This window comes from Panthera onca, chromosome A1 (assembly GCF_046562875.1).
Source record: "Panthera onca isolate mPanOnc1 chromosome A1, mPanOnc1 haplotype 2, whole genome shotgun sequence".
Lineage (NCBI taxonomy): Eukaryota > Metazoa > Chordata > Mammalia > Carnivora > Felidae > Panthera > Panthera onca.
In genome coordinates, this window is record NC_138339.1 from 103,246,200 (window position 1) to 103,273,062 (window position 26,863).

A 26,863-nucleotide genomic window follows, 5' to 3' on the forward strand; every position below is an offset into this window, starting at 1 on the left:
GCTCTGCATTGGGCGTGAAGCCTACTTAGAAAAGAAATACAATGCTAATATAATTTTCAGAAATAAAATTGAAAATCATTTATGAAATTTGAGGTTCAAGTCATAGGAACTTATTTATTCTGGAAATACAACACCATGTGACAATAGAATATGTCTAAAATCTTACTTTTTTTAAATGTTTATTTATTTTTTTGAGACACAGAGCATGAGCAGGGATGGGGTAGAGACAGACAGAAACAAGAATCTGAAGCAGCCTAAAAGCTCCAAGCTGTCAGCACGGAGCCCGACGCGGGGCTCAAACTCACGAACCGTGAGATCATGACCTGAACCGAAGTTGGACGCTCATCCGACTGAGCCACCTGGGCACCCCTAAATTTAAAGTGTGAAAACTGGAATACTGGAACACAAAGTGCGTTCCCATCACTACGGCAGCAGAAGAACTGGCTGGTAGCTGGTTGTTTTCTGCCACCAACTACAGTCTTCAGATTCTTTTTTCTTTTTCCAACTTAACTTGTTTTCCTCCACAGAAATGGCTTTTTAAAATCCTTTGATGGTGAGATCAGACATTAAAATGTACATGTACAAAAATGCATGCTCCTTGTACAAATAATCTGGCGATGCATGCAATTCTGTATCCCTTGCATCTCTCAAGAGACTAGCCATTCTTTACATTTCCAGGTGATGCTCTTCACTAATAATCCACTGAGGAAATACTCTGACTTGTTTCACATGATGTAGGAACTTCACAGCAATATGGAATTTCAATTTTTACACCAAAATTGGCCTCCTATCTTCATTTTACAGAGGGGAGAAATTAAATGATTGCTCAAAAGAGAAACAAGAAAACAGTTTCTTAAAACTTTTCATTTAGATGTTCCATGAAACAAGTTAGGAAAGTATTTTATAGCTAGATGACTGAACGTGGCCAAGAACTCTGTTTTTTTGTTCTGTTTTGTTTTTTAAGTCCACCCATTTATTTTGAGAGAGAGAGAGAGAGAGAGAGCACGTGAGCAGGGGGAGGGGCAGACAGAGAGAGAGAGAGAGGAGAGAGAGAATCCCAAGCAAGGCTTGATCCCACAAACTATGAGATCGTGATCTGAGCCAAAATCAAGAGCCAGACACTCAACCTACTGAGCCCCCCAGGTGCCTCTTGACCAAGAACTCTTGTGGGAAGAAGGGAAGGTGTGGTATGAGAACCACCAGGGAGGCGATGTCAGGCTATGCTACACCACCCACCTCTCACAGCTCGAGAAGCAACGCTGTGACTGACCACCATCCAGACCACAAATGTTTCTGATTCGTGTCCCATTTCTCAGGACACTTGGGCATAAAAGGGCTACACACCATACATGAGGATAGTTAGTGATGATGAAGTATAACTAAACCACCAACACACAAAGGAACTTAACCACAACCTTGGCCAGAACACTAAATTGTTAACTTAATTGTTTACAAAACCATTTGCCAAAGTCCTCTGGATTAAACTTTTAAAAGAATCTCTGGTCTCCCCATGAAACCTTAACTTAAAAGTAAATGCCAAAACAAAGCCATAGCTCTGGTCTGGGAATTATATATTCAGTAACAAAAGTTCCTCCATACCTGTGTTTTATTTATTTGAAAGACCTTTCTTGGGTGACTACTGGTACAAGTGAAGAGTGAAGTTCATCAGTCATTTTGTGAAAGACACTGAGAGTGTTCTTAAGACGCAATGGAGCCAAACATATCCCCTCTACATCAATCTTTATTACAAAAGAGCACTAAAGAAAAGAACCTCCTGAAATACCATCTCCAGTCCTGGCTGTGCAGGAACAAAATCCTACCACCCAACTCCAATTTGGCAGGCAAAACCCCAAAGCTGACTGGCCCAGGCGACCCATCAGACAGATGTGCGAGTGGTTCCAACACGAGGTGACCCCGTACCTGATCCAGTCCTCCTCCAGCTCGTCGCAGGACTCGCCCCCGGTCGTGTAGTCTGTTTCATAGTGGTCCTGCTCCGGCCTCTTGGACCTTCCCGCCCTTCCTTTCGTAGGTGCCCTTTTTGAAGGCGTCTCAAAGTTACCACTGCCGCTGTAGCGAGGCTGCCTGAAGTCGTCCACCGGTGAAGTCACTGGAAGCTCCTGCACCATCTCAGGCACCCTAACAAAACAGCCATCGTTTTTCAGGGGTCATAGGTACACCACAGCTCTTTGCCAGCAAGTGCGCTGTAATCACAAGGAGCAGCCATAGTAAGCAGTAAGAGACATCTAAACGTAAGTGCATTCATTCACGTAAGCAGCTCATGTTCCCAACACGGAGCAGATCCCCAGTTTCCCGTGTTCAGTTTCGCACCAGCTCAGATCCTCTGAGACAGACCAGTAGCTTTAAGGTTCCGATGTAAGGGGAGCCCATGTGTAAACATTCCTAAGCAGGATGGATCTAAGATTGTACTTGAGGAAGCCCAGGCTGATCTGGAAGAGGTGTTCACCCGACCTGTGCCAGGGACTTACTCCACAAAAGGCAGGCAGGAAAATAATGCTCAGGATTCTTTTCTACAGGTTCTTCCAGTTTCACGGAATGGTAAGCAGTCAAGAGAAATGCACGTACATATCTACTTTCAGAAGTTGATTCTCAGAGGTAAGCATATTGTAATACTAATTTTAGACTCCTGTGTATCAACTTTCTTTTCAAGATACAATCTTGAAAAAACTAAAGAGACTAAAAATTTAAACAACTGCTATGATAATCCTGCAGCCACGTAGACTGAATGGCCTGGAAGTGTTATCATTAGACTTATTTTCCCAATTGCATCAGTTTTGTTTTTTTGTGTGTGTGGGGTTTTTTTAATTTTTTTTTTTTTAACATTTATTTATTTTTGCGACAGAGAGAGAGCATGAACAGGGGAGGGTCAGAGAAAGAGGGAGACACAGAATCTGAAACAGACTCTAGACTGTGAGCTGTCAGCACAGAGCCCGACGCAGGGCTCGAACCCACGGACCGTGCGATCATGACCTGAGCCGAAGTCGGACGGTCAACCGACTGAGCCACCCAGGCGCCCCTTGGTTTTTTTTTTTTTAATGCTTATTTATTTTGAGAGAGAGTGCACACATGCAAGAGTGGAGGAGGAGCAGAAAGAGAATCCCAAGCAGGATCCAAGCTGTCAGCACAGAGCCCAACGCAGGGCTCGATCCCACGAACCGTGAGATCGTCACCTGAGCCAAAATCACGAGTCTGAAACTTAACCAACTGAGCCACCCAGGCACCCCCCACATTGGAATTTTAAGTGCAAATGTTTGTGCCACAAGCATAAATATGAAGCCAAATGTGGAATAAAACACCAAGAGCTGTGGCAACAGTAAAGCACTTCTGAGTAACAGCAATGCGAAACTTAACTTTCCCTGATAGCAAAGCTAAAGAAGGTCAAGAAGAACAATGAAAGAACACAAAGGTCATGCCTGAGACTTTCCACCATTGGCCTGCTATTCAAATCAACTAGTAAAAATGTCTTAAGACTTTTGTTTTCTTATTGCTTTTCCACTTACAGAAACTATAATCTTTTTTTTTTTTAAACATTTATTTTTGAGACAGAGAGGGAGAGAGAGAGATGGAGAGAGACAGAGAGTGAATGTGTGTGTGTGTGTGGGGGGGGGGGGATGTGGGGGGTGGGTAAGGGGCAGAGAGAGAGGGAGACACAGAATCCGAAGCAGGCTCCAGGCTCTAAGCTGTCAGCACAGGGCCCAAAACGGGGCTCAAACCCACAAACCATGAGATCATGACCTGAGCCGAAGTTGGACACTTAACTGACTGAGCCACCCAGGCACCTTGACAGAAACTATAATCTTGAGCTTTATCTATGAGGTGTACTCTATTTTCTAGGTGATCCAGAACTGCTTGATTCTAACTGTTGTCAAAATCTTCAGATTTTTTTAAATGTTTATTTTGAGACAGTCAGAGTGTGTGTGCATGTGAATGCATGCACAAGTGGGAGAGGGACAGAGAGAGAAGGAGAGAGAATCCCAAGCAGGCTCCAAGCTGTCAGCACAGAACCTGACACGGGGCTCAATCTTACAAACCATGAGATCATGACCTCAACTGAAACCAAGAGTCAGACACTTAACCGACTGAGCTGCCCAGGTGCCCCAAAGTCTTCAGATTTCTAATCACACTTAGTAATTTCTTGTAGAATCCTAAAGCTTTGGGATGTGTGTGCATAGTTGGGAGTGGTGGTGTGATTTATTCCTTCTGTTGGAATGTATTCAGGTTCCTGAGGCTTAGGGTGCTATATTAACGCTACATCTAAAGGAGGGAAAATGTGACTTTCTCTACAAGTCAATGAGTAACAGGTTCCTAGACACTCTGCCAAAACTGCCTGGTTTTATGCTCCTCGTTTTGGGAATGCAGAAGGCTTATTTGAGGGAGTAGAGACTAGAGGAGGAGAAAACTAAAAAGCAAAACAAATTAGAAAAGAACAAAACCTAAAACATTAAAATGGGCATCCTCTCATAATTGTATTAGATACTTATATTATAAATCTCGACTTTGGGAGCTTTCCACCTCCCATTCTCCTACATACTTTGAAACTCTAGAGGATAACTTACTTGATATGGCATAAAACCTAAAAACAAAATGCTTAGCAAATATATAAAATTCAAGAGTTAGGGAATTTTTGTACTGCCAATAATCTTTGAGCCTACTTTTATTTCTTTATTTCTTTTATTTTTTAAGTTTATTTCCAGAGGGAGAGAGAGCACAAGCAGGGGAGAAGCAGAGAGAGAGAGGAAAAGAGGCTCTGCACTGTCAGCACAGAGCCTGATGTGGGGCTAGAACTCACAAACTGTGAGATCATAACCTGAGCTGAAATCAAGAGTCGGACGCTTAGGGGTGCCTAGATGGCTCAGTCAGTTGAGCGTCCGACTTCAGCTGAGGACATGATCTCACAGTTTGAGTTCAAGCCACACGTCGGGCTGCTAACAGCTCAGAGCCTGGAGCCTGCTTCGGATTCTGTGTCTCCCTCTCTCTGTGCCCCTCCCTGACTCACACTCTGTCTCTCTCTCTCTCTCTCTCTCTCTCTCTCTCTCAAAAATAAATAAACATTTAAAAAAGAAAGAAAGAGTCGGACACTTAACCAACTGAGCCACTCAGGTGCCCTTGAACCCACTTTTAGATACAAATCCTGTTAGGTCATAATCTGCATACCCCAGAAGAGGCAACCAACTGTATACTTTCCCTGATATCCAACTCAGTATCCAAGTCCAGGAGTTCACCCTTTTGTATTGTCTTTTTTATTCATTTGTTTTATTCACACACACACACACACACACACACACACACCCTCACATGCATTTGGTGTTCCTATCTTGTCCTGACTCTCAGTGTAGCTACTGTGCACTGTCTTCTGTCCCTGATAGATTGCAACCTCCATGACAATAAGGATTTGCTATTCCAGGGACAGCTACCCTACTGTGTACCTGGCAGGTGTTCAGGATCATTAATGAATTGAAAACACCTTCACAAGAATTCTGATGACACCCAGTATCAGCGAGGGAAGAGAAACAATGCATGATCAACATCAGTGTCCTATGAGCATAATGTCCATGATGTACATGGTACTTCAGAACTGTCACCATTATCGGGGGGAATATCTAAGCCTTGTCCATCAGAGAACTCCATCTCTGTGGCCTCAGGAAAGACAATGATCCAAAAAGGGCTAATCAAGAATCTTTCAACAGGTTGTATATGTAAGCTTTGGAAGAGGGCATTCCATTTTCCAAATCCTATGCTGAAAGTTCAGTTAGCATAGCCTGGAAAATGTGGATGACCATTCTGCTCTACCGACAATAAAGCCCACAGAACAACAGGAGCCTTGCTAGCCTCTGAGTTTCTAGATCATGCCATTCTCTTTTTCTTTTTTCTTTTTTGATGTTTATTTATGTTTTGAGAGAGGGAGAGGGACAGGGTGCAAGCGGGGGAGGGGCAGAGAGAGGAGACACAGAATCTGAAGAAGGCTCCAGGCTCTGAGCTGTCAGCACAGAGCCTGACGTGGGGCTTGAACTCATGGAACACGAGATCATAACCTGAGCCGAAGTTGGACGCTCAACCGACTGAGCCACCCAGGAGCCCCTATGCTTGTATTTTTTTTAAAGGAAAATATAAGTAATGTACATTTTGGCCAGCATATTTATTTTAAAATAGCCTCTGGAAGGTTATATAAAAGAAACTGGTAACACCAGCTGCTCCTAGGAAGAGGAACTAGGTAGCTGGGGACAAAAGCTATCCTTCTGTCCATTTAAAATTTTACATTACAAAGGTACTGGTTTATTCAAGAATTGAGCTAAGATTTTTCAATGGTTCCAAATGAACTTGTGAAAATATCTTGGGTGTCATGAAAAGACAGCATGTGGAATGCTATGTAACCATTCAGGCTTTACAATTAGAGACACAGCTGGCCACAAGATGCATTATAAATATTTCTCATGTATGCACAGAAGTCACGCAACTCCTAGCCTGAAACTTTTAAAAGGACTGTGTTGGGGCGCCTGGGTGGTGCAGTCGGTTGGGCGTCCGACTTCAGCCAGGTCACGATCTCGCGGTCCGTGAGTTCGAGCCCCGCGTCAGGCTCTGGGCTGATGGCTCAGAGCCTGGAGCCTGTTTCCGATTCTGTGTCTCCCTCTCTCTCTGCCCCTCCCCCGTTCATGCTCTGTCTCTCTCTGTCCCAAAAATAAATAAATGTTGAAAAAAAAAAAATTTAAAAGGACTGTGTCTCTACTGGGTATACCTTTGCCCCTCACAGCCTCAAGTATTTTAGATTTTTGTCAAAATCCACACAGAAGGAGAACACAGAAAATGCTCCTCCTCCAAATCATTCACAACTGATAGCAACAGGAGGGTCAATTGTGAAGACCAAAACAAAACATGTGTGGAGGGTAAGGCAAACTGACAGTGTGTTTCCCACATTCCACTCCAGGGTAATAATAAAACCTACTGTCTCAAACTGAGTCCATAATTAACTCAGCTGCTGGTGTCACCTTAAGGGGTTCCAGGCACCCAAACTACCGCACACTCAGGGTTGATCTCTATATTAACTGGCCCATTAAAAGGAGGTGGGGCAGGGAGCTGTGGATAAAACTTTGAAAGTTTTCCAGCAGATACACCTTTAACGTAAAACAATCAAAGCAATTAAAGGAAAGGTGTTTTTTTTGTTTGTTTTTTTTCAGTCTACAAAGGAATTTGGAGTTCTAGAATTACATATATAAGAAGATGGGGTGCCTGGCTGGCTCGGTCGTGGAGCATGCAACTCAGTCTTGGGGTTATGAGTTTGAGTCTCACGCTGGGTGTAGAGAATACTTAAAAATAAAATCTTTAGGGGCGCCTGGGTGGCTCAGTCGGTTAAGCATCCGACTTCAGCTCAGGTCACGATCTCACGGTCCGTGAGTTCGAGCCCCGCGTCGGGCTCTGTGCTGACAGCTCAGAGCCTGGAGCCTGTTTCAGATTCTGTGTCTCCCCCTCTCTGACCCTCCCCTGTTCATGCTCTGTCTCTCCCTGTCTCAAAAATAAATAAAACGTTAAAAAATAAATAAATAAATAAAATAAAATAAAATAAAATCTTTAGGGGTGCCTGGGTGGTTCAGTTGGTTAAGTGTCTGACTTTGGCTCAAGTCATCATCTTGCGGTTCCTGAGTTCGAGCCCCACATGGGGTGCTGTGCTGACAGCTCAGAGTCTGGAGCCTGCTTGGGATTCTTTGTCTCCCTCGGTCTGCCCCTCCCACATTCTCATTCTGTCTCTCTCTCAAAAAATGAATAAACATTAAAAAAAAATCTTTTTAAAAAAAAATTTTTTTTTAACGTTTATTTATTTTTGAGACAGAGAGAGACAGAGCATGAACAGGGGAGGGGAAGAGAGAGAGGGAGACACAGAATCGGAAGCAGGCTCCAGGCTCTGAGCCATCAGCCCAGAGCCCGACGCGGGGCTCGAACTCACGGACTCACAGACCGTGAGATCGTGACCTGAGCTGAAGTCGGATGCTTAACCGACTGAGCCACCCAGGCGCCCCTAAAAAAAAAATCTTAAAAAAAAAAAAAAGAAGAGCAATTTATCATCCCCTGGCAAAAATCACATCCAGTCAGTAACAGTCTCTCCAAACCCCCTCCTTCACTAGTCATTAGGATGAATTAGAATCAGGCTTTAGGGTAAACTAAAACCACCATGGAGATACCATTTCAGTAACCATAATGGCAGCTACTCTGGGCCAGAAACTCACTGTGAGGTTTTTTACGCTACTTGTAACTCTAAATTTTTTTTTTTTTAACGTTTATTTATTTTTGAGACAGAGCATGAACGGGGGAGGGTCAGAGAGAGGGAGACACAGAATCTGAAACAGGCTCCAGGCTCTGAGCTGTCAGCACAGAGCCCGACACGGGGCTCAAACTCACAGACCGCGAGATCATGACCTGAGCTGAAGTTGGCCGCTCAACTGAATGAGCCACCCAGGCGCCCCTACACTACTTGTAACTCTAAACGTGGAGGCCTCATCAGTTTCACATCCTCCAGGACATGAAGGATCTAGCACAGCAAGTGAGATCTCAGAATTCCTGAATTCAAACAAGGTCTGCTCCTTTAATAAAAATGTATGTGGCTAAGGGTAGATCAATCAGCAATCTTCCCTTTCCATTAAATGAGCTCTAACAGTGACAGGCAAGGAGAGACACAACCACACACAGTTCCACTATCAGTAACGTCCTTGACCCTCACCTCAACCTCAAAACCAGAATCAGAAAGAGAACCATGTTTTTAGAGTGGAAAAAAACCCAACTTACCCTTTCTCTATTAAACCAACGAGAGAAAAAAGAACCACTTTCAGCTTAGATGGGGAAAAAGACCCCACCAACTCACAGCCCCTCTCCCCTCATCTCCCAAGTAGCTGCAAGCCTCCACCAACAAGGCCAACATCAGTCTCCAGTCTTTGGGAAAGTGTTTTTCTGTTTTGTGTTGTTTGTTTTTTAAGGCAAATGGCACAACAAGAACTGATTTATCAACACCAGCAAATATTCATTTTTGTTTAGACTCATTCTACCTGAAGAAGGAAGCTGCTACTTACGGTGTTGATTTATAGGAAGACTCTGGATATGACCTCCTGTCATTCACTTTACCGTTGGAGGAGTAGGCCATGGGGCTGTCCACTCTTTCCACATAGTCAGAAGGGGGAGGAGGCATGTCTTGTGTGCCAGCAGAAATATTTTTAACCTACAGAAACAAACCCAAGAGATACAATTATCATTGAGCCTGCAATTTAAAGGGGAAAGAAATGGAAGAAAAATATCAGATATAAAATTACCTAATACTTATCGGGCTCATTAAATACTATTAACCTGTAATGACTACCTTGTTAGTGTAAACAATCAAATCAGTATTGTTACCAACACACAAATGATGCCAATTCGTTAGCTTAACAAGTCCAGAATGAATTACAAAAAAGGAAAAAATATCACAATGACCTGACTCTTATCCTGATGTGATTAGGCAGAATCATTACCCATGGTAATTGTTCCACCCCACATTAGAAAGATTAATCTCATCGTTTTAAGTTTATTTATTTTTGTGAGACAGAGAGCATGCTCATGCACAAAGTGGGGAAGGGGCAGAAAGACAGAATCCCAAGCAGGTTCCACATTGTGAGCGTGGAACCTGATGCACAGGGCTCAAACCCTTGAACTAGGAGACAAGGACCTGACTGAAATCAAGAGTGCTATGCTTAACTGACTGAGACACCCAGATGCCCCTAATCTCATTTTTTCTAGGCTAGGTCTGGGTTAGGCAAGAATTTTCATTTCTAACAAGTTCTAAGGTAATCTTTATGCTGTAGTCTGGGCACCACACTTGGAAAACCACTAATATAGGACAAAAGACACTGGATCTTCTTTTTTTTTTTTTTTTTTTTTTTGTTGTTGTTATTAACGTTTATTTATTTTTGAGACAGAGAGAGACAGAGCATGAACGGGGGAGGGTCAGAGAGAGAGGGAGACACAGAATCTGAAACGGGCTCCAGGCTCTGAGCTGTCAGCACAGAGCCCGACGCGGGGCGCGAACTCACAGGCTGCAAGATCATGACCTGAGCCGAAGTCGGATGCTTAACCGACTGAGCCAGCCAGGCGCCCCAAAAGACACTGGATCTCTTAACCCATCCACACTAAATATGTAATGTTAAAACCACAGAAGAAATTAAGAAGCTTAAAGTGATGATTTCTGCTATAGTTCTTTTTTTGTTTTGTTTTTTTAATCTTTATTTTTGAGAAAGAGAGAGACACAGACACACACACACACGTACACACATACGCACACACAGTCCAAAGCAGGCTCCAGGCTTTGAGCTGTCAGAACAGAGCCCGATGCAGGGCTCCACAGCCAAAGTCGGATGCTTAATGAACTGAGCCACCCAGGTGCACCAGGTGCTACAGTTCTTTAATAAGACATTTATTTTCCTTTAACATACATTCTCAATGCCTCTATTGTTAATAGCCTACACAGTAGAGTCCATGATCACTGCCTTCCTTCTCTACTTTACTACCTATTCCATTCTGATGTGTAAGTGAATTTGTCCTAGAAGGTAACACACATTGAGTTATGCACTGTTAACGCGAAAGATTTCCCAAAGGATCTGTCGGAGAAAAATTTAAATATCAGTAAGCATTGCCAATTAGAGTCACAACATTTTTTACAAAGTTTATTTATTTATTATTTTTTTAGTAAACTCTATATCCAGCATGGGGCTTGAACTCATAACCCTGAGATCAAGAGTCACATGCTCGTCTGACTGAGCCAGCTAGATGCCCCTAGATTCCCAATATTGACTGTTGGAGTTCAGGTGGTAGATCCAACACTTTCTATTTCATTTCCAATCTTTAAGTTGTTATATATTACTCTGCAAATAATAACTGAGAAACCCAGGTAAGTCACTTAGTTGTTACAAAGTAATAGAAATAAGGTGTGGGAAAAATTGAAAGTTAACTCCACAAAAATTAGTAATGTGAAAAAGAGCAACTTTTCAAAAATAAGGAGGAAATTACTGGTTTAGCTTGGTAATGAAAACAATGACATGAGATTAACTTGGGCTCACTCTAGATCTGCCAACGACAAGTTCTAGAAAGTCTGTCTCTTTTCTTCAAGAAATAGGGAAACTACCACTTTTATTCAACATAATACTGGAAGTCGTAGCGGCAGCAGACAAGAAAAAGAAGTAAAAGGCATTCACATTGGTAAGAAGTAAACTTTCACTATTCGAAGGTGACATGATTGTACATATAGAAAACCCTAAAGACTCCACCAAAACACTACTAGAATAAATGAATCCAGTAAAGTTGCAAGATACAAAATCATTATAGAGAAATCTGTGGCATTTCTTTTTCTTTTTTTAAACACTCCTTTTTTTTTAAAAAAAAAAGTTTATTTTGAGAGAGAGACAGAGCAAGCAAGTGAGCAGGAGGGGTGGAGACAGAGGGGGAGAGAGAAAATCCCAAGCAGGCTCCACACTGTCAGCGCAGAACTCAATGTGGGGCTTGAACTCACAAACCATGAGATCATGACCTGAGCTGAAACCAAGAGTCAGACGCTTAACAAACTGAGCTACCCAGCCACCCATGTTGCATTTCTATGCACTAATAATAAAGTAGCAGAAAGAGAAATTAAGAAAACATTCCCATTTACAATTGCACCAACAGGTATAAAAAATACCTAAGGAATAAATTTAACCCAAGAGGTGAAAGACCTATACTCCAAAAACCATAAAAAAATTGATGAAAGAAACTGAAGATGACACAAACAAATGGAAAGATGTTACATGCTCATGGATCAGAAGAACCAATATTGTTAAAATGTCCATACTACTCAAAGCAATCTATAGATGTAATGCAATCCCTATCAAAATATCAACAGCGTTGCTCACAGAACTAGAATAATACCAAAATTTGTATGGAAACACAAAGACTCCCGATAGCCAAAACAGTTTTGAGAAAGAAGAAAGCTGGAGGTGTCACAATTCCAGATTACAAAATATACTAAAAAGCTGAAGTAATCAAAATAGTACGGTACTGGCACCAAAACAGACACATAGATCAATTGAACAGAACAGAGAGTCCAGAAACAAACCCAAACTTCTATGGTCAATTAATCTACGACAAAGGAGGCCAAAATATACAATGGGGAAAACATAGTCTCTTCAACAAATGCCACTGGGAAAACTGGACAGCTACGTGCCAAAGAATGAAACTGGGCCACTTTCTTACAACATACACTAAAATAAACTCAAATGGCCTAAAGACCCAATTGTGAGACCATAAAACTCCCAGAAGAAAACATAGGCAGTCATCTCTTAGGCATCAGCCACAAAAACATTTTTCTAGATATATTTCCTGAGGTAAGACAAACAAAAGCAAAAATAAACTACTGGGACTACACCAAAAAAGAAAGCTTTTGGACACCAAAGGAAACGATTAACAAAACAAAAAGGCAACCTACTGAATTGGAGATTTTTGCAAATGAGATATCCAATAAGGGATTAATATCCAAAATATATAAAGAACTTACACAACTCAACATCAAGTAAAACCAAATAATCTGATTAAAAAAAATGGGTCGAGGACCTGTTAAACATTTTTCCCCAAAAGACAAACAGATGGCCAAAAGACACATGAAAAAAGGTTCAACATCACAAATCATCAGGGAGATGCAAATCAAAACCAGAATGAGGTATCTCCTCACACCTGTCAGAATGGCTAAAATAAAAAAGAATGGCTGATGTATCCTCTTTGAAAAACAGTATGGAGGTTTCTCAAAGAATTAAAAACAGAAAGGCCATATGATCCAGTAAGTTCCCTAGTGGCTATTTGCTCAACAAAAATAAAAGCACTAATTTGAAAAGACACATGCACCTCTACGTTTACTGCAGCATTATTTACAATAGCCAAGACACGGAAGCAACCAAAATCTCCACTGACAGATGAACGGGTAAAGAAGATGTGACATATATGTACAATGGAATAATATTACTCTGCCATAAAAAAGAACGAGACCTGGCCATTTGCAACGACATGAATGGACTTGATATTACACTACGTGAAATAAGTCAGATAAAGAGAAATAACTTATCATTTCACTCATATATGGAATTTAAGAAACAAAACAGAGAAAAAAGACAGAAAAACAGGCTCTTAAATACAGAGAACAAACTTCCGGTTGCTAGATGGGAGGTGGTTGGGGGGATATGTACATTCAAGAGGAATAAGGGGTACAAACTTCCAGTTACAAAATAAGTCACAAAGATGAAAAACACAGCATAGAGAGTATAGTTATTAAGACTGGAAAAATCTTGCTTGGTGACAAATGGTGATTTCACATCATGAGGAGCATGGAGTAAAGTGCAAAATTGTTGAATCATTATGTTGTACAATGTAACACTGTATGTTAATTATACTTTGAGAAAAAAAGAAACTCGGGGTGGGGGGAGAAACTACCTACTTCACAACATTCTTTTGACAATCAAATCGGATGACAAGGTCTCATATTTAGCACAGTACCTTGATGAGCATTGTAAAAACTCACAAGATGCTGGATTCTGAAATTAAAGCTACTGGATCTAAACAAAGAATTTTTGTAAGTGTTTGAAGGTGACAGCAGACTTTTAATGGGATTATTTTGCTATTATAAATCCTTGCAATTAGGTTCAGCATCAATGCAGTGTATTTCCCTGAAACACACACACTTTATGCTTTGTTTTCCATTACGCATAGCATCAAAACATGACCTCCTCCTTTCCTACCAAGGAAAGGTATGTGTTATTGCACCACTTTAAGTATATGAGGTATTCTTTTTTTAAAGTTTATTTATTTTTGAGAGAGACAGACAGTGTGAGTGGAGAGGGATAGATAGATATAGAGAGAATCCTAAGCAAGCTCTATGCTGTCAGCGCAGAGCCTGTTGCAGAGCTCGAACTCACGAAACGATGACCTCATGACCTGAGCAGAAACCAAGATGCGGATGCTTAACCGAATGAGCCACCCAGGCGCCCCAGAACACAAGGTATTCTTGATTGTTTAAAGATAAGAATGGAATTATTTTCTTCTGAAAGTGGAGTCTGTCTGCAACGGGGAAACCAGTGGGTAGGTTGCAAGGGAGTGTGCTTAGATGTCACCACAACAGGGACAGGGACAGGTGGGAACCACTCTTGGCTCCCACTGAATTCCCTAGGACTTCACACCATCAGCCAAGCTTCACAGGCACATGCGTTGCCAAGTCAAAGGTCTATTCTTATTCTGGACACTTCATCAGAATTTAAAACGACCTCCTTTTCTTAAAAACCCATTTAACCCTTTTCCAGGTTTTCCCCCTTTACAACCTGAACGGAGACTGCAAAGCTCTACTGACTCTGGCAAAGCTGAAACCAAAACTTTATTTAAAAAAAAAAAGATGCCTGGGTGTCCTTGTAAACTTCTTACAGCCTGGGATGGAATGTCCTTCCCCTTTCTTTGCCAGCTAATCCTTAATTGGGCTTCAAGTCTTGGCTCACTACTCCCTGGAGGCTTTGTACACATGTCTCTGCTGGGAGAGGCACCCACCTGTCCTCCTAGCTCCCTGAACACCTGTGCACACAAGCCTCCCACCAGAGCACTTGTGCACTGCGGAACAACTGCCCCACACAGTATGATGGCTTGCTCCCATGGTCTCTAACTCCAGGGGGCAGTGTGCTTTCTTAAAGCCACCGCTGCCTGCCTGCTTACAATGTGCCAAACAATGAACTGACAGATGGTTTAGTAGGCTCAGCCTTACAGGTAAGTACTATTTTTCCCTTTTTAGAAATGAGGAAACTATGAGAACTTTCCCAAAGACCTACACCTAGTAAATGGTCATGTGGGACTTAAATACACCACTCACGTGAAAGCCTCTGTGACAATCCACCATCGCAACCTGGGCAGCCTCCTACCTTCCCCTTCGGGTTTCCAGAGCCCAGCACGGTACCTGGCACAAATCAGGAGCCCAGAGTTGTTGCCTAAAGGTTACCTTATTTATTACTGCTGTACTTCTACACTGTGTATATTCGAACGTCTTATCAAATGCAGCTGCTCTGAGCTGACCTTTATCTCTTAGAGTCAGCAGAACTGGACTAGCCTGACCAACTTCACCCTCCAACACAGGGCTCCCATTTCTTAAACCTTTTTTTACACACATGCACAAAAAAATTCCAAGGCAGCGCGCTTGTTTTGCCAGAACACATATTCAAGTTAGAACAATGGAGGGAAGATTAATTATTAATATGGCCGCTGCAAGAAGGGCATGCAAATTTATGATGCATTGCAGATTAAAAAAAAAAAATCCCCAGCCAGGCCCAAAGATGAATAAGCAGCAGTCTTTGTCTTTAAAAAGGAGCTTAAGAATCTAGAGGCCGAGGTGAAATGTATTTGTAAAAACAAGGAGTAAGGTATTTGTTTCCTGTTTATACTTCATTTTTCCCAAAGAAGCTAAAATACTGCGTTCCTCATATTACCAATGACAAGTGAGTATAAACCTGCTGCTTTCAAAGGACAGAAGGGGGGAAGCCCCAGTAGGGCCTGACCAGGTGATAGTGATTTACACAAGGAGTCTTCAGCCTGTGTTCCTGGGGTGAGCAAATGGATTTCTGAGCTTCACTGTATTACGGACAGGTTGCCCAGCCCACCCACAAAACTTGATGATGTGACTTGCTTTTTTTTTTTTTTAATGTTTTATTTATTTTTAAGGGGGTGGGGGGAGAAGGGCAGAGAGAGGGACAGAAGATCTGAAGCAGGCTCTGCACTGACAGCAGCAAGCCCGATGTGGGGCTTGAACTCACAAATGGTGAGACCATGACCTGGGCCAAAGATGCTCAATGGACTGAGCCACCCAGGTGCCCCTAGCTAAAGTTCTTTAAAACAAGCAAACAAAACCAATCATTCTAATGACTGTAGTAAATTTTTAAAGCTTTAGAACCAGAGAAAAATGAGGCTTAATGCTATAGAGCAAACGGTGAACAATTTTCCTCCAATAACTTAAGAAAAGCTCTGTCTCCCTCTCTCTCTGCTCTTCCTCCACTCATGCTGTCTCTGTCTCTCAAAAATAAAATAAAACATTTTTTAAAAATTAAAAAAAAAAAAAGAAAGAAAAGGGGGGCCTGGATGGCTCAGTTGGTTGGGTGTCCGACTTCAGCTCAGGTCATGATCTCACAGCTCGTGAGTTCGAGTCCCGCGTCGGGCTCTGTGCCGACAGCCAGGCAGGAGGGCTGATCCAGCAGACTCCCACCCAGGGCCCTCCGGTGGGGAGGAGACCTAAGTGAAGGGGGAGGGACACTGCAGGCAGCAGAAACCCACCCAGCAGGGCCTAGCTGGCTTCCCTTAACTGGTTTCTACTTGACGAGGTGCTGGCAGTGGCACCCCACCCCACCCCAGACTTCCAAAAAGAGAAAAACAACTGGGGTGGCTCAGTCGGTGAAGCATCTGACTTCGGCTCGGGTCACGATCTCACGGTTCCTGAGTTCGAGCCCCGCACTGGGCTCTCTGCCATCAGCCCAGACCCCCCTTCTGATCCTCTATCCCCTTCTCTCGCTGCCCCTCCCCCACTCATTCTCTCTCTCAAAAATAAACATTAAAAAAAAGGGAAAAACAAGACACCAGAAAGAAACACAGACACGCTAAGAGGCTGAGGAGAAAAAGCACACCTAACCAACCAAAAGAATGACTCAGACTCACTATTGAGACTAACTTCAAAACAGGACAAGTACTCACAGAGACCATATCTACAGAATACAGTGAATTAATTTAGTGTGATACACAGGGCAGATTCACTGAGATTCATATTCCAATCAAGAAAGAACTAAAGTGCTTGTGAAATGTCAAAATGAAATACACTGAAATCAAATAATTTCAAAAGATCTTCACAAGAGGTCATTATAATGAGGACAAATTTTTATTCCAAATGTAATTATCAGAAGAGTTCTGATCACACACTTGTGAAAAAAAAAATCTCGGTAACAAATGACATCTAACTAACTCCTTGGAGAGTTCATGAAAACATCCTAAATCCCCATGGGGTGTCAAGAGGCACACCAAGAGCCAGGCTCCAGAACAGCTGAGCTCCAAACACCTGTCCTCCTCACTGTGACTTCCTCACCTCACAAAGCCATCTCCACCCTCATTTGTGCCTATTCGGACTCCTGAGCAGCCTCCTGATCCCGAATCCTTAAAGTCAAAGATGGCATAAAAAGGTCAAAAAACTTTTAGGTCACTCTGAAAGAAAACTTTCTAGGGACAGCTGGGTGGCTCAGTCGTTCGAGCACCCGACTTCAGCTCAGGTCATGATCTCGATGTTCATGGTTTTGAGGCCCAGGTCGGGCTCTGTGCTGACAGCTCAGAGCCTGGAGCCTGCTTCAGATTCTATCTCTCTCCCTCTCTGCCCCTCCCCCATTCACACTCTGTCTCTCTCAAAAATAAATAAAACATTAAAAACAATTTTATTTATTTTAATGTTTATTTATATTTGGGGGGGGGGGGGGGGAGAGAGACAGACAGCACACAAGCTGGGGAGGGGCAGAGAGAGACGGAGATAGAATCTGAAACAGGCTCCAGGCTCTGGGCTGTCAGCACAGAGCCTGACATGGGGCTCGAACCCACGAGCTGTGAGATCATGACCTGAGCCGAAGTTAGACTCTTAACTGACCGAGCCACCCAGGTGCCCCCAAAATAATATTTTTTTAAAGAAAGAAAACCTTCTTCTCTCAAAAGTAAGTTTAGGGAAACACTTCTCTCCATGCAAATTAATGTCATTTGGGATTAGGACAACCCAAAAGGCGCAATGACAGCCATCCCCCACTTTTCTCTTCGTCCTGTCTTCATTCCTTGATCACATAACACAAGAAAATATCAGGCTAGACCTGCATCCAGCTGGTGGTAGCAATGTGACAAAAGTCACCTACCTCTAAAAACAAAAGGGAAAGTTCTGCATTTAAGTATCGATTATGTGCCTACGAAACCTGACATTGTTTATTACTCACCACCGCCTGGTGAGATAGGGTTATCTCCATTTTCAGATGAGGAAATTGAGACTCTAAGGTTAAATTAATTTGCTCACGGTCACATGGTAGAGACAGGATTGGAACCCTCGTCCACCTGACTCCAAAACCAGCTCTTTCTGGCATAACACACTCATGTTCTCGAGGTACTGACTATTCCCTGTAACAAAAGGAACCATTCTTCTCAATGCCTTAACTCCTCACCACACCCTAATGGGATATGATGTGAATCCATTTGAAGTTTTACTCACCAATTAGACTAACACTGTTAGAGCAGCTTTCGACACAAAATTACTATGGATTAAACTGACTTGAAAATTAAAAACAATACATGCTGGGGCACCTGGGTGGCTCAGTTGGTTAAGCATCCAACTCCTGGTTTCAGCTCAGGTCATGATCTCACAGTTCATGGGTTCGAGCCCCACATCGGGCCCTGTGCTGACAGTGTGGAGGCTACTTGGGATTGTTTCTCTCTCTCCCTTTCTCTCTGTCCCCCCTCCCCCTGCTTGCTCTATCTCTCTCAAAAAAAACCAAAAAAATAAAAAAACAAAAAAAAAACCACACAAGAAACACAAAATACAACCTAAAATGAATACGTGCTTTATCACCAGGTGCCTTTGTTTAGAACAGAGCGTAGGAACACCACCCTCAAAAAGGGAAACAGAAAGGCTTTTCCTGCTTGGTAATTAAAAGTGGAGAAACACATCAGACATCAGAGAGAAGAGCACTGTAATCTCAAAGTACCATCGCCAGTCTTTACAACCTGAGGTTCCCCCTTCCCTTGCACTACAAGTTCTCAGAACAGTAAGTGGTCCAACTCGTTTTTCCTGTTTGCTGTTACTTTATACTCACAGATGCTCCCTCCACAGGAACCTCAAAATTGCCTCGGGAAAGTACCCTCAAAGGTTTTTCCACTCTTGGTTGCCTGAAGGCGATGCTCCCAGATGTACAAATCCCACAAACGAAGAGATCACGGATGGACGAGGCTCGAGCACAGTCTGATTAACGTATGTTAATCACACGGCACTGAGGATTTAGCAAGCACAAGGTCCCCTACCCAAATGCACGCTGCCCACAGGGAAATATTAACATATACCAGCCAAGATGAATTCTGCAGCTCCCTCAGAGTCAAGGAGTTGTTCGAGCTTCGGCAGGGGGTGCAGTGGAGAAACTTTACACTCAGTCTGTGATCTCCTTCTAGGCCCTCTTGTTTTAGTAACAGAAATCCTGGCGCAGACTGTATTTTAATAGGCACGTAGCTTGTGCCGGCACACGGCAACAGGTGTGCCACAAGGCACAGAACACCTTGGTCCTCAGAGCCTGTGGTCAGTCCACGTCTGGGGATCCAAATCCCTTTCAGTTTACTCTATTGCTCTGTACGACAATACCATTTTCTAAGTATGCCATGGGTTGGAAAAGGCCTCACCTTAACTCAACAGCTCTCTGGGCTTGCAGTGTTCCGGCTGCAGCTTTGGTTCTCAAAGTGTGGTCCCCAGACCAGTAACATCAACTTGGCCCGAGAACTTATTAGAATCACCAATTCTCATGCCCCAGTCCTGAAAATGAGAAACCACGGGGGGGGGGGGGGGGGGGGGTGTCCAACAGGCTGTTTTCACCAGCCCTGCAGGTGATGCTGATGCTTGCTAAGAACAGCTGAGGGAAGACACAACTTTCCTCCAGCCATGGACAATACCTGCTGCTAACTTAGCATTAACAGCGGGGCTGGAAACCTAGGAATCTCTGCTTTCAGACAGCCACAGACACACCCACTGGCGAGAGCACACACTCTACCACCTACCTCGCCATTCATTACAACTCTCTAAACCGGCTCTCCAGGATGCCTTGGCCCATCCGCCAACCCGTTTCCATTGACGGTGGTGCTGGGACAGACAGGGCTTTCTGTACTCCACGCTGTTGAGTGCTAGGTCAGTAGATGGATAGGCCACTTCCACTTTTGTTCCATTTTGTCCCCTGTAAGGCCACAGGTAACAGCACCATCCTTCCCACAGTGAGAACCTAATGTCCTGATAGTCGGCAGCCCATAGGACTACTGGTACATTAAAGAATGCTGGCACTGGTTGAAAATTAAAAAGGCGTTCAAGTTTCTTTAGATGTCTAATGCTGATTACCACCACCAGCTAGTCCCAGCCACCTGCCCCACACCCACCTGCCTCCCCACTCGGTGTGCAGGGACATAACAAGCAGAGCCCGCCTGTGACCTGTAGGAAAGCCGTTGTTATTTTATTTGTGGCAAGCTTACAAATAAGGAGAAGATTAAGTTAAAGTGAACCAACATTAAAAGTATTTATATTTTGGGTACTCTTACCCAAGCTTCCTTATTCCAGCTCTCCATGCAAACACTGACAATTTCACTCCAGCTAAAACTTACTGTGTGTTAATAGACTATGTGCTGGTCCTGACCTAAACCCTTTAATCATGACCGCATCAGCTTGTCTGCAGATGAAACCTTTATTTTCATTTACGTATGAAGAACCCATTAAATGAACAGATAAAACCACCTCAGGGCAAAGTGATTTCCTTCATCAGAGTCCAAGGAAACCAAAAGCCACCCAATGCTGACCATAAAGGACAGGGGCCAAGATGAACATCGGGATCCTGCCCCCTTTCTCTACACCCAGCCAGATCATCCTCTCTATCCTGACGGGTGAAATGCTGAAAACAAGGCTACATAGATGTTGCATCACCATGTCAAAAACCTTAAAAATTTCTAGAAATAAAACTACCCAGATAACAAAGTTATTAGCCTTTAGACTTAAGTATTTCCTACTTAAAAACAGGATCTTGTTTAACAGACTTCATTTACTACTTGATAACAATGGAGAAATGAGTCAATGGCATGTTCTCTCCAAACTTACTCTATTCTTGCTTCTGAAACAGATCAAGTGACGTGACAAGAAAAAGGGTGCAAATTAGGAGCCGTGCAGGAACTACTAGCTGAGAATGGCTAAGCTGGTTTGTAGCAGATAAGCACCTTACACATATACACCTCATTTTAATCTGTCAGTTTGACTATCTAAGTGGTATCTTCCCCAGTTCTGCTGGCAAAGAAAACTAAAGCTCAGAGGTTTTCAGAGGAAAAACAACAGACCCCAAAACACAAGTTATAAGGCAAATACAATCCTTGTCCTGCTGATTATGATGTCAGGTTTGAGTCAAACTGCTGGAGCCCTCTGTAAACCTCAGTCTCTCCTTCTGCAAGAAGAGCGCCCACACCGTCAGGATTGCAGTTAGGATAATAATCATGTGTAAAGTGGCTAGCCTATAATGGTTACTTAGGAAATGCTGGTTCCTTTCTTTCTTTTGCTGTGATTTTTTTTTTTTTATAGCTTTGTTGCCAAAATTAAAATGTGAAGCTCAAACCCGAGTCAGTTGATGTACTACACCGGCGAGAGCCCTGAGAAAGTCGTCTAAACAAGAGCGGCCTATTCCTGACCCACTAAGTCACCACCCTGGCTGCCATCTAATTAGCGTGTCCGCCTGGCAGACCCACAGCTGCCTGCAGGTAAGGTCACTGAGGCAGACTGGAGGACCTCATCCTAAGGTCCCAGACCTCCCTCAAATTGTTTCACTTTACCAAAGCCAAATCAAAAGTCATTCCCAGGAGCGCCTGAAACTGAGGTTCTTAACTTTGTTACTATTGCACCGGAACGCTGTAGGTATCAATGAAAACTAACCTCAAGTGCACACCTCTTACAATCAACGCTTTAATAATTACCACTGGCGTATGCTTTTCCAAGGCCAGGCCCCGTTTATGAGTATTTACTTAAAGAAAAATGAGTCTGTATGTCTTGGTATTTATGTCTATGACCTTCAGAAAGTGTAGGTGGAGGAAGAGGGATCTGAGCACAAAGAGCAACAGGAAATACTGATCTTCACAGGCTAATGAATATTAGTCCTTCCCGTGGCTCTGGCACCATGGCCAAACAGTGCGCCCCCATGACACTGTCCCCTGCCCTGTGGTAAGAATCCCAGCTCAAGCAGGGGCCCAAAGGGATCTGAGCAGCACGACACCCTCCTGGGAGGAGCCCACAGAGCACAGAGGGGCACTGGAGTGAAGCAGGCACATTCAAAGCTGCTCAGGAAGTCATCCTAAGCTCTTCCAAAGGCACTCTGAATGTGAACCTGGCTACATGTCCAGATGTTATCAAAAATAAGAGGGCAGTTACAATTAATTCATGTAGTACGTATTGTTTCCAGAGTCCTGTTTCTCTAGAAACCATCTCCCTATGCCACACAGTAACTGTGGGAAATGCCATCTGCCATATTATGTGATGAGGGCCCTCCCTGGAGCACAGCAGGCTGGTGTACAGATGGTGACCCGACCCAGGCCTCATCAGGGCCCTTCCCTGGCCCGGTCTTAGACGAAGCATTAATATGAAAAACTCCAGAGGAAACATGCTGGATCACAGAATTTTTAAAGTTAAAATACAACTCAATCTTCACTTAGGATATTGGTAAACGTTAGACTGGTAATGTCCAGGGCAGGGCAAAGATGCTGAGAAATGAGCACTCTCACATCACATACTGTCAGGAGAACTAAACAGCCTTTCACAATGAGGCAATTTCGCAGCACCTAACAAAATACAAAACTTGTACACTCGACGAACACTTCTAGAAATCTATCTTATACGAGCAAGGGCACATGAAGACACGTTTAAGAATGTTCACTGCACCGTTAACTCCAAGAGCAAACAACCAGAAGCAATCAAAATGTCCATCAACAGGGGGGATGAATCATGGTATCCTCATACGGTGTAATACCCTACAGCTGCTAAAAGCAATGAGGTACATGGGTTCTGTACCGACAGACTTAGTTATTTTAAGGATTTTACAAAGTTAATTCACTGTAACAAACCCATGAGGTGGATGCAATTACCATCCCCATTTTAGAGATGGGAAAGCTCAAGCACAGACACGGAAGACCCTGCCAGGCCTCACAAAATCAACTGGCAGGGCTGGACTGGGACCCAGGCAATTTGGCTCCACACTTCACACCCACTCTACTATACTGGTTTTGTGTCTGCGACCGTACACATGGAGGGAGTCTAAGATGAGGACTTGGGGGAGGAGAAGCATCCACACTACAACAGTAAGAAGTCCCTAATCTCAAAAAAATTACATTGGAGGGAACAAAGGAGTGTCTTAGAATGTATGACATCAGTAACAATAAAAAAAGGATATAAATCTGTCTGTTAAATGTCACTGCCCCAATGGGACACAGAGGGAGAGGGGTGGGAACTTCCCCCCCCTTTTTTTTTTAAATTAAGTAGGCTTGGGCCACCTGGGTGACTCAGTTAAGCATCTGACTTTGGCTCAGGTCACGATCTCATAGTTCATGAGATGGAGCCCCATGTCAGGCTCTGTACTGACAGCCAGGAGCCTGGATCCTGCTTCGGATTCTGTTATATAAACAAAGATTTTAAATCATATCATTGTTGGTAATACTAAATAGCAAATGTAACCATCAATGACTTTGGTGACATAAAATCATGGTACATCCATACCAGGATGAGGCTCCTTAAAAACTGGGAAGAAAGTTCATCAGGATACACTGTAAAGCAAAAAGGGCAAGGTACGAGCAGAATGGTGTGATCACTACACTAACTTTTGCGTAAATAAGCAGGGAGTCTGTTTTTCTTTGGTTTTATTTTTGCAAAGTAAAACCATGAAACGCATGATAAAAAACTAAGAGGAGTACCTAGAAGAGTGGGAAGGGGGGGGGGGGAGATACCTAAAAAAAAGAGAAAATGGGCACACAAGGATGGCAAGGAGACATTTCCCCAAAAACCTGTTTTTAAATTTTTATTATTTTTTAAGTTATTATTTTAATTCTAGTTAGTTAACATATAGTATTCTATTAGTTTCAGGTGTACAATATAGTGATCCAACACTTCCATACACACCCGGTGCTCATCACAAGTGCCCTCCTTAATCCCCATCACTTACTTAACACATCCCCCTACCACCCTCCCCTCTGGTAACCTTCAGTTTGTTCTCTATAGTTAAGAGTCTGTTTCTTGCCTTGCCTCTCTCTTTATTTTCCCTTTGCTCATGTTTTATTTCTTAAATTCCACATGAAATCATACGGCACTTGTCTTTCTCTGGCTGAATAACTTCACTTAGCATTATACTCTCTAGCTCCATCCATGTCATTGCAAATGGCAAGATTTCATCCTTTTTTGTAGTTGAACAACATTCCATTTTATATATATATATATATACACACACATACATACACCACATTGTCCTTATTCATTCATCAATAGACACTTGGGCTGCTTCTGTATTTTGGCTATTGGAAATAATGCTGCTATTAACATAGGGGTGCATGTATCCCTTTAGAATTAGTGTTTTCTTATCCTTTAGGTAGGCAAACACCCAGGAGTGCAATTGCTAGATCCTAGGGTAGTTCTGTTTTTAACTTTTTGAGGAACTTCCATACTGTTTTCCTCAGTGGCTGCACCAGTTTGCATTCCCACCAACAGTGCACAAGGGTTCCTTTTTCTCCACATCCTCACCATCATCCGTTGTTTGTGTTGTTGATTTTAGCCATTCTGACGGGTGTGAGGTGATGGCTCATGGTAGTTTTGATTTCTTTTTCCCTGATGATGAGTGATGCTGAGCATCCTTTCAGGGGTCTGTTAGCCATCTGTATGTCTTCTTTGGAGAAATGTCTGTTGATGTCTTCTGCCCATTTTTAAATTGGATTATTTGTTTTTTGGATGTTGAGTCTTAGAAGTTCTTTATGTATTTTGGATACTAACCCTTTATTGGATATGTCATTTGCATATATCTTACCCCATTTCATAGGTTGCCTTTTAGTTTTGTTGTTTCTTTTCCTGTGCAGAAGAATTTTATTTTGATGTAGTCCCAATAACCTATTTTTGCTTTTGTCTCCCTTGCCTCAGGAGATATATCTAGAAAAATGTTCCTATGGCCAATGTCAGAGACATTGATTCCTGTGCTCTCTTCCAGGATTTTTATGATTTCAGGTCTCACATTTAGGTCTTTAATCCATTTCAAGTTTATTTGTATGTATGATGTAAGAAAGTGGACCAGTTTCATTCTTTTGCACGTAGCTGTCCAGTTTTCCCAACACCATTTGTTGAAGGGACTATCTTTTTCATATTGCATATTCTTTCCTCCTTTGTTGAAGATAAATTGACCATATAATCATGGTTTATTTCTGGGCTGTCTATCCTGTTCTGTTGATCTATGTGTCTATTTTTGTGCCAGTACCATGCTGTTTTGATTACTACAGTTTTGTAATACAATGTGAAGTCTGGAATTGTGATTTGTATACAGTCTTTTCTTTTTCAAGATTACTTTGGCTATTTGGGGTCTTCTGTGGTTCCATATACATTTTAGGATTGTTTGTTGTAATTCTGTGAAAAATGCTGGTGTTATTTTGATAGGGATTGCATTAAATGTGTAGATTGCATTGGGCAGTATAGACATTTTAACAATATTAATTCTTCCAATCCATGAGCATGGAATGTCTTTCCCTTTCTTTGTGTCATCTTCAATTTTTATCATCAGTGATGTCTTTCACCTCCTTGGGAAAACCTTTTTTTTTCACTGTAATTCTGACCAAGAGATCTTTTTAAAGGGGATACTTAGGAAAGTTTCTATTTTGCCAAAAAATACAAGAATTAAAACAGTATCATACTGATAGATGCAACAATATAAATGCATCTCGGGCGCCTGGGCAGCTCAGTCAGTTAAGTGTCCGACTTCAGCTCAAGTCATGATCTCATGGTCCGTGAGTTTGAGCCCCACATCAGGCTCTGTGCTGACAGCTCAGAGCCTGGAGCCTGCTTTGGATTCTGTGTCTCCCTCTCTCTCTGCCCCTCTCTCCACTCACACTCTGTCTCTCTCTCTCTCAAAAATAAACATTAAAAATTTTTTTTAAATGAATCTCACAGACAATATGTTCAGTGAGCACAAAAGTACACAGTACATAATTTCATTTATATGAAATTTAAGAACGGCAAAACCAATTGATGTGACAGAAATGACAGAGGTCACCACCCTCTAGAGGATACTGAGAAGAGGCATGAGGAAACCATGGACACTGGAATGAACTATGTCTTTATCTCTTTGATCACGACCATGATCTCATGATCATAAGCCACGCAATTAGTGTACCTGCTGTACTTTACTCTGTGTAAGATATACGTTGTACTTCAATAAAATTAAGAGTATCAAAAATGTTTTTGAGGAATATTTAATGATGTCATAAAAAGCCTACAATATAATGTTAAATCAAAAAATAGGATTTTAGGGTGCTTGGGTGGCTCAGTCAGTTAAGCATCTGACTTTGGCTCAGGTCGTGATCTCGAGGTTCATGAGCTCAAGCTCCGCATCAGGCTCTCGGCTGTCAGCGCAGAGCATACTTTGGATCCTCTGTCCTCTTCTCTCCCGCTCCTCTGCTTCTGCTCTCTCTCAAAAATAAATAAATGCTTTAGGGGCGCCTGGGTGCCTCAGTCAGTTAAACGTCCGACTGTGGCTCAGGGCATGAACTCGCGGATCCTGGGTATAAGCCCCATGTCAGGCTCTGTGCTGACAGCTCAGCTGAGCAGCCTACAGCCTGCTTCGGATCCTGTGCCCCTTCCGTGCTGGTGCTCTCTCTCTCTCTCTCTCAAATAAATAAATATTTAAAAAAATAAATAAAATAAATAAAATAAACATTAAAAAGATATAAGATTTTACATAGTGTACCTGGATGGCTCGGTCAATTAAGCATCTGACCCCTGACTTAGGCTCAGGTCATGACTTCACAGTTTGTGGGTTTGAGCCCT

General features: G+C 42.7%; 1 protein-coding gene across 2 annotated transcripts in view; it reads right to left on the reverse strand.

Moving 5' to 3' along the window:
* Window positions 1–26,863, reverse strand: part of OCLN (occludin) — a 54,180-nt gene that overhangs the window by 5,679 nt on the left and 21,638 nt on the right. For both annotated transcript variants that reach the window (XM_060635617.3, XM_060635616.3), the window contains exons 5-6: window positions 9,072–9,217; window positions 1,921–2,136 (exon numbers count right to left, since the gene is read on the reverse strand). In XM_060635617.3, coding sequence (XP_060491600.2) covers window positions 1,921–2,136; window positions 9,072–9,217 — 362 coding nt within the window. The remainder of the gene's footprint in view (window positions 1–1,920; window positions 2,137–9,071; window positions 9,218–26,863) is intronic.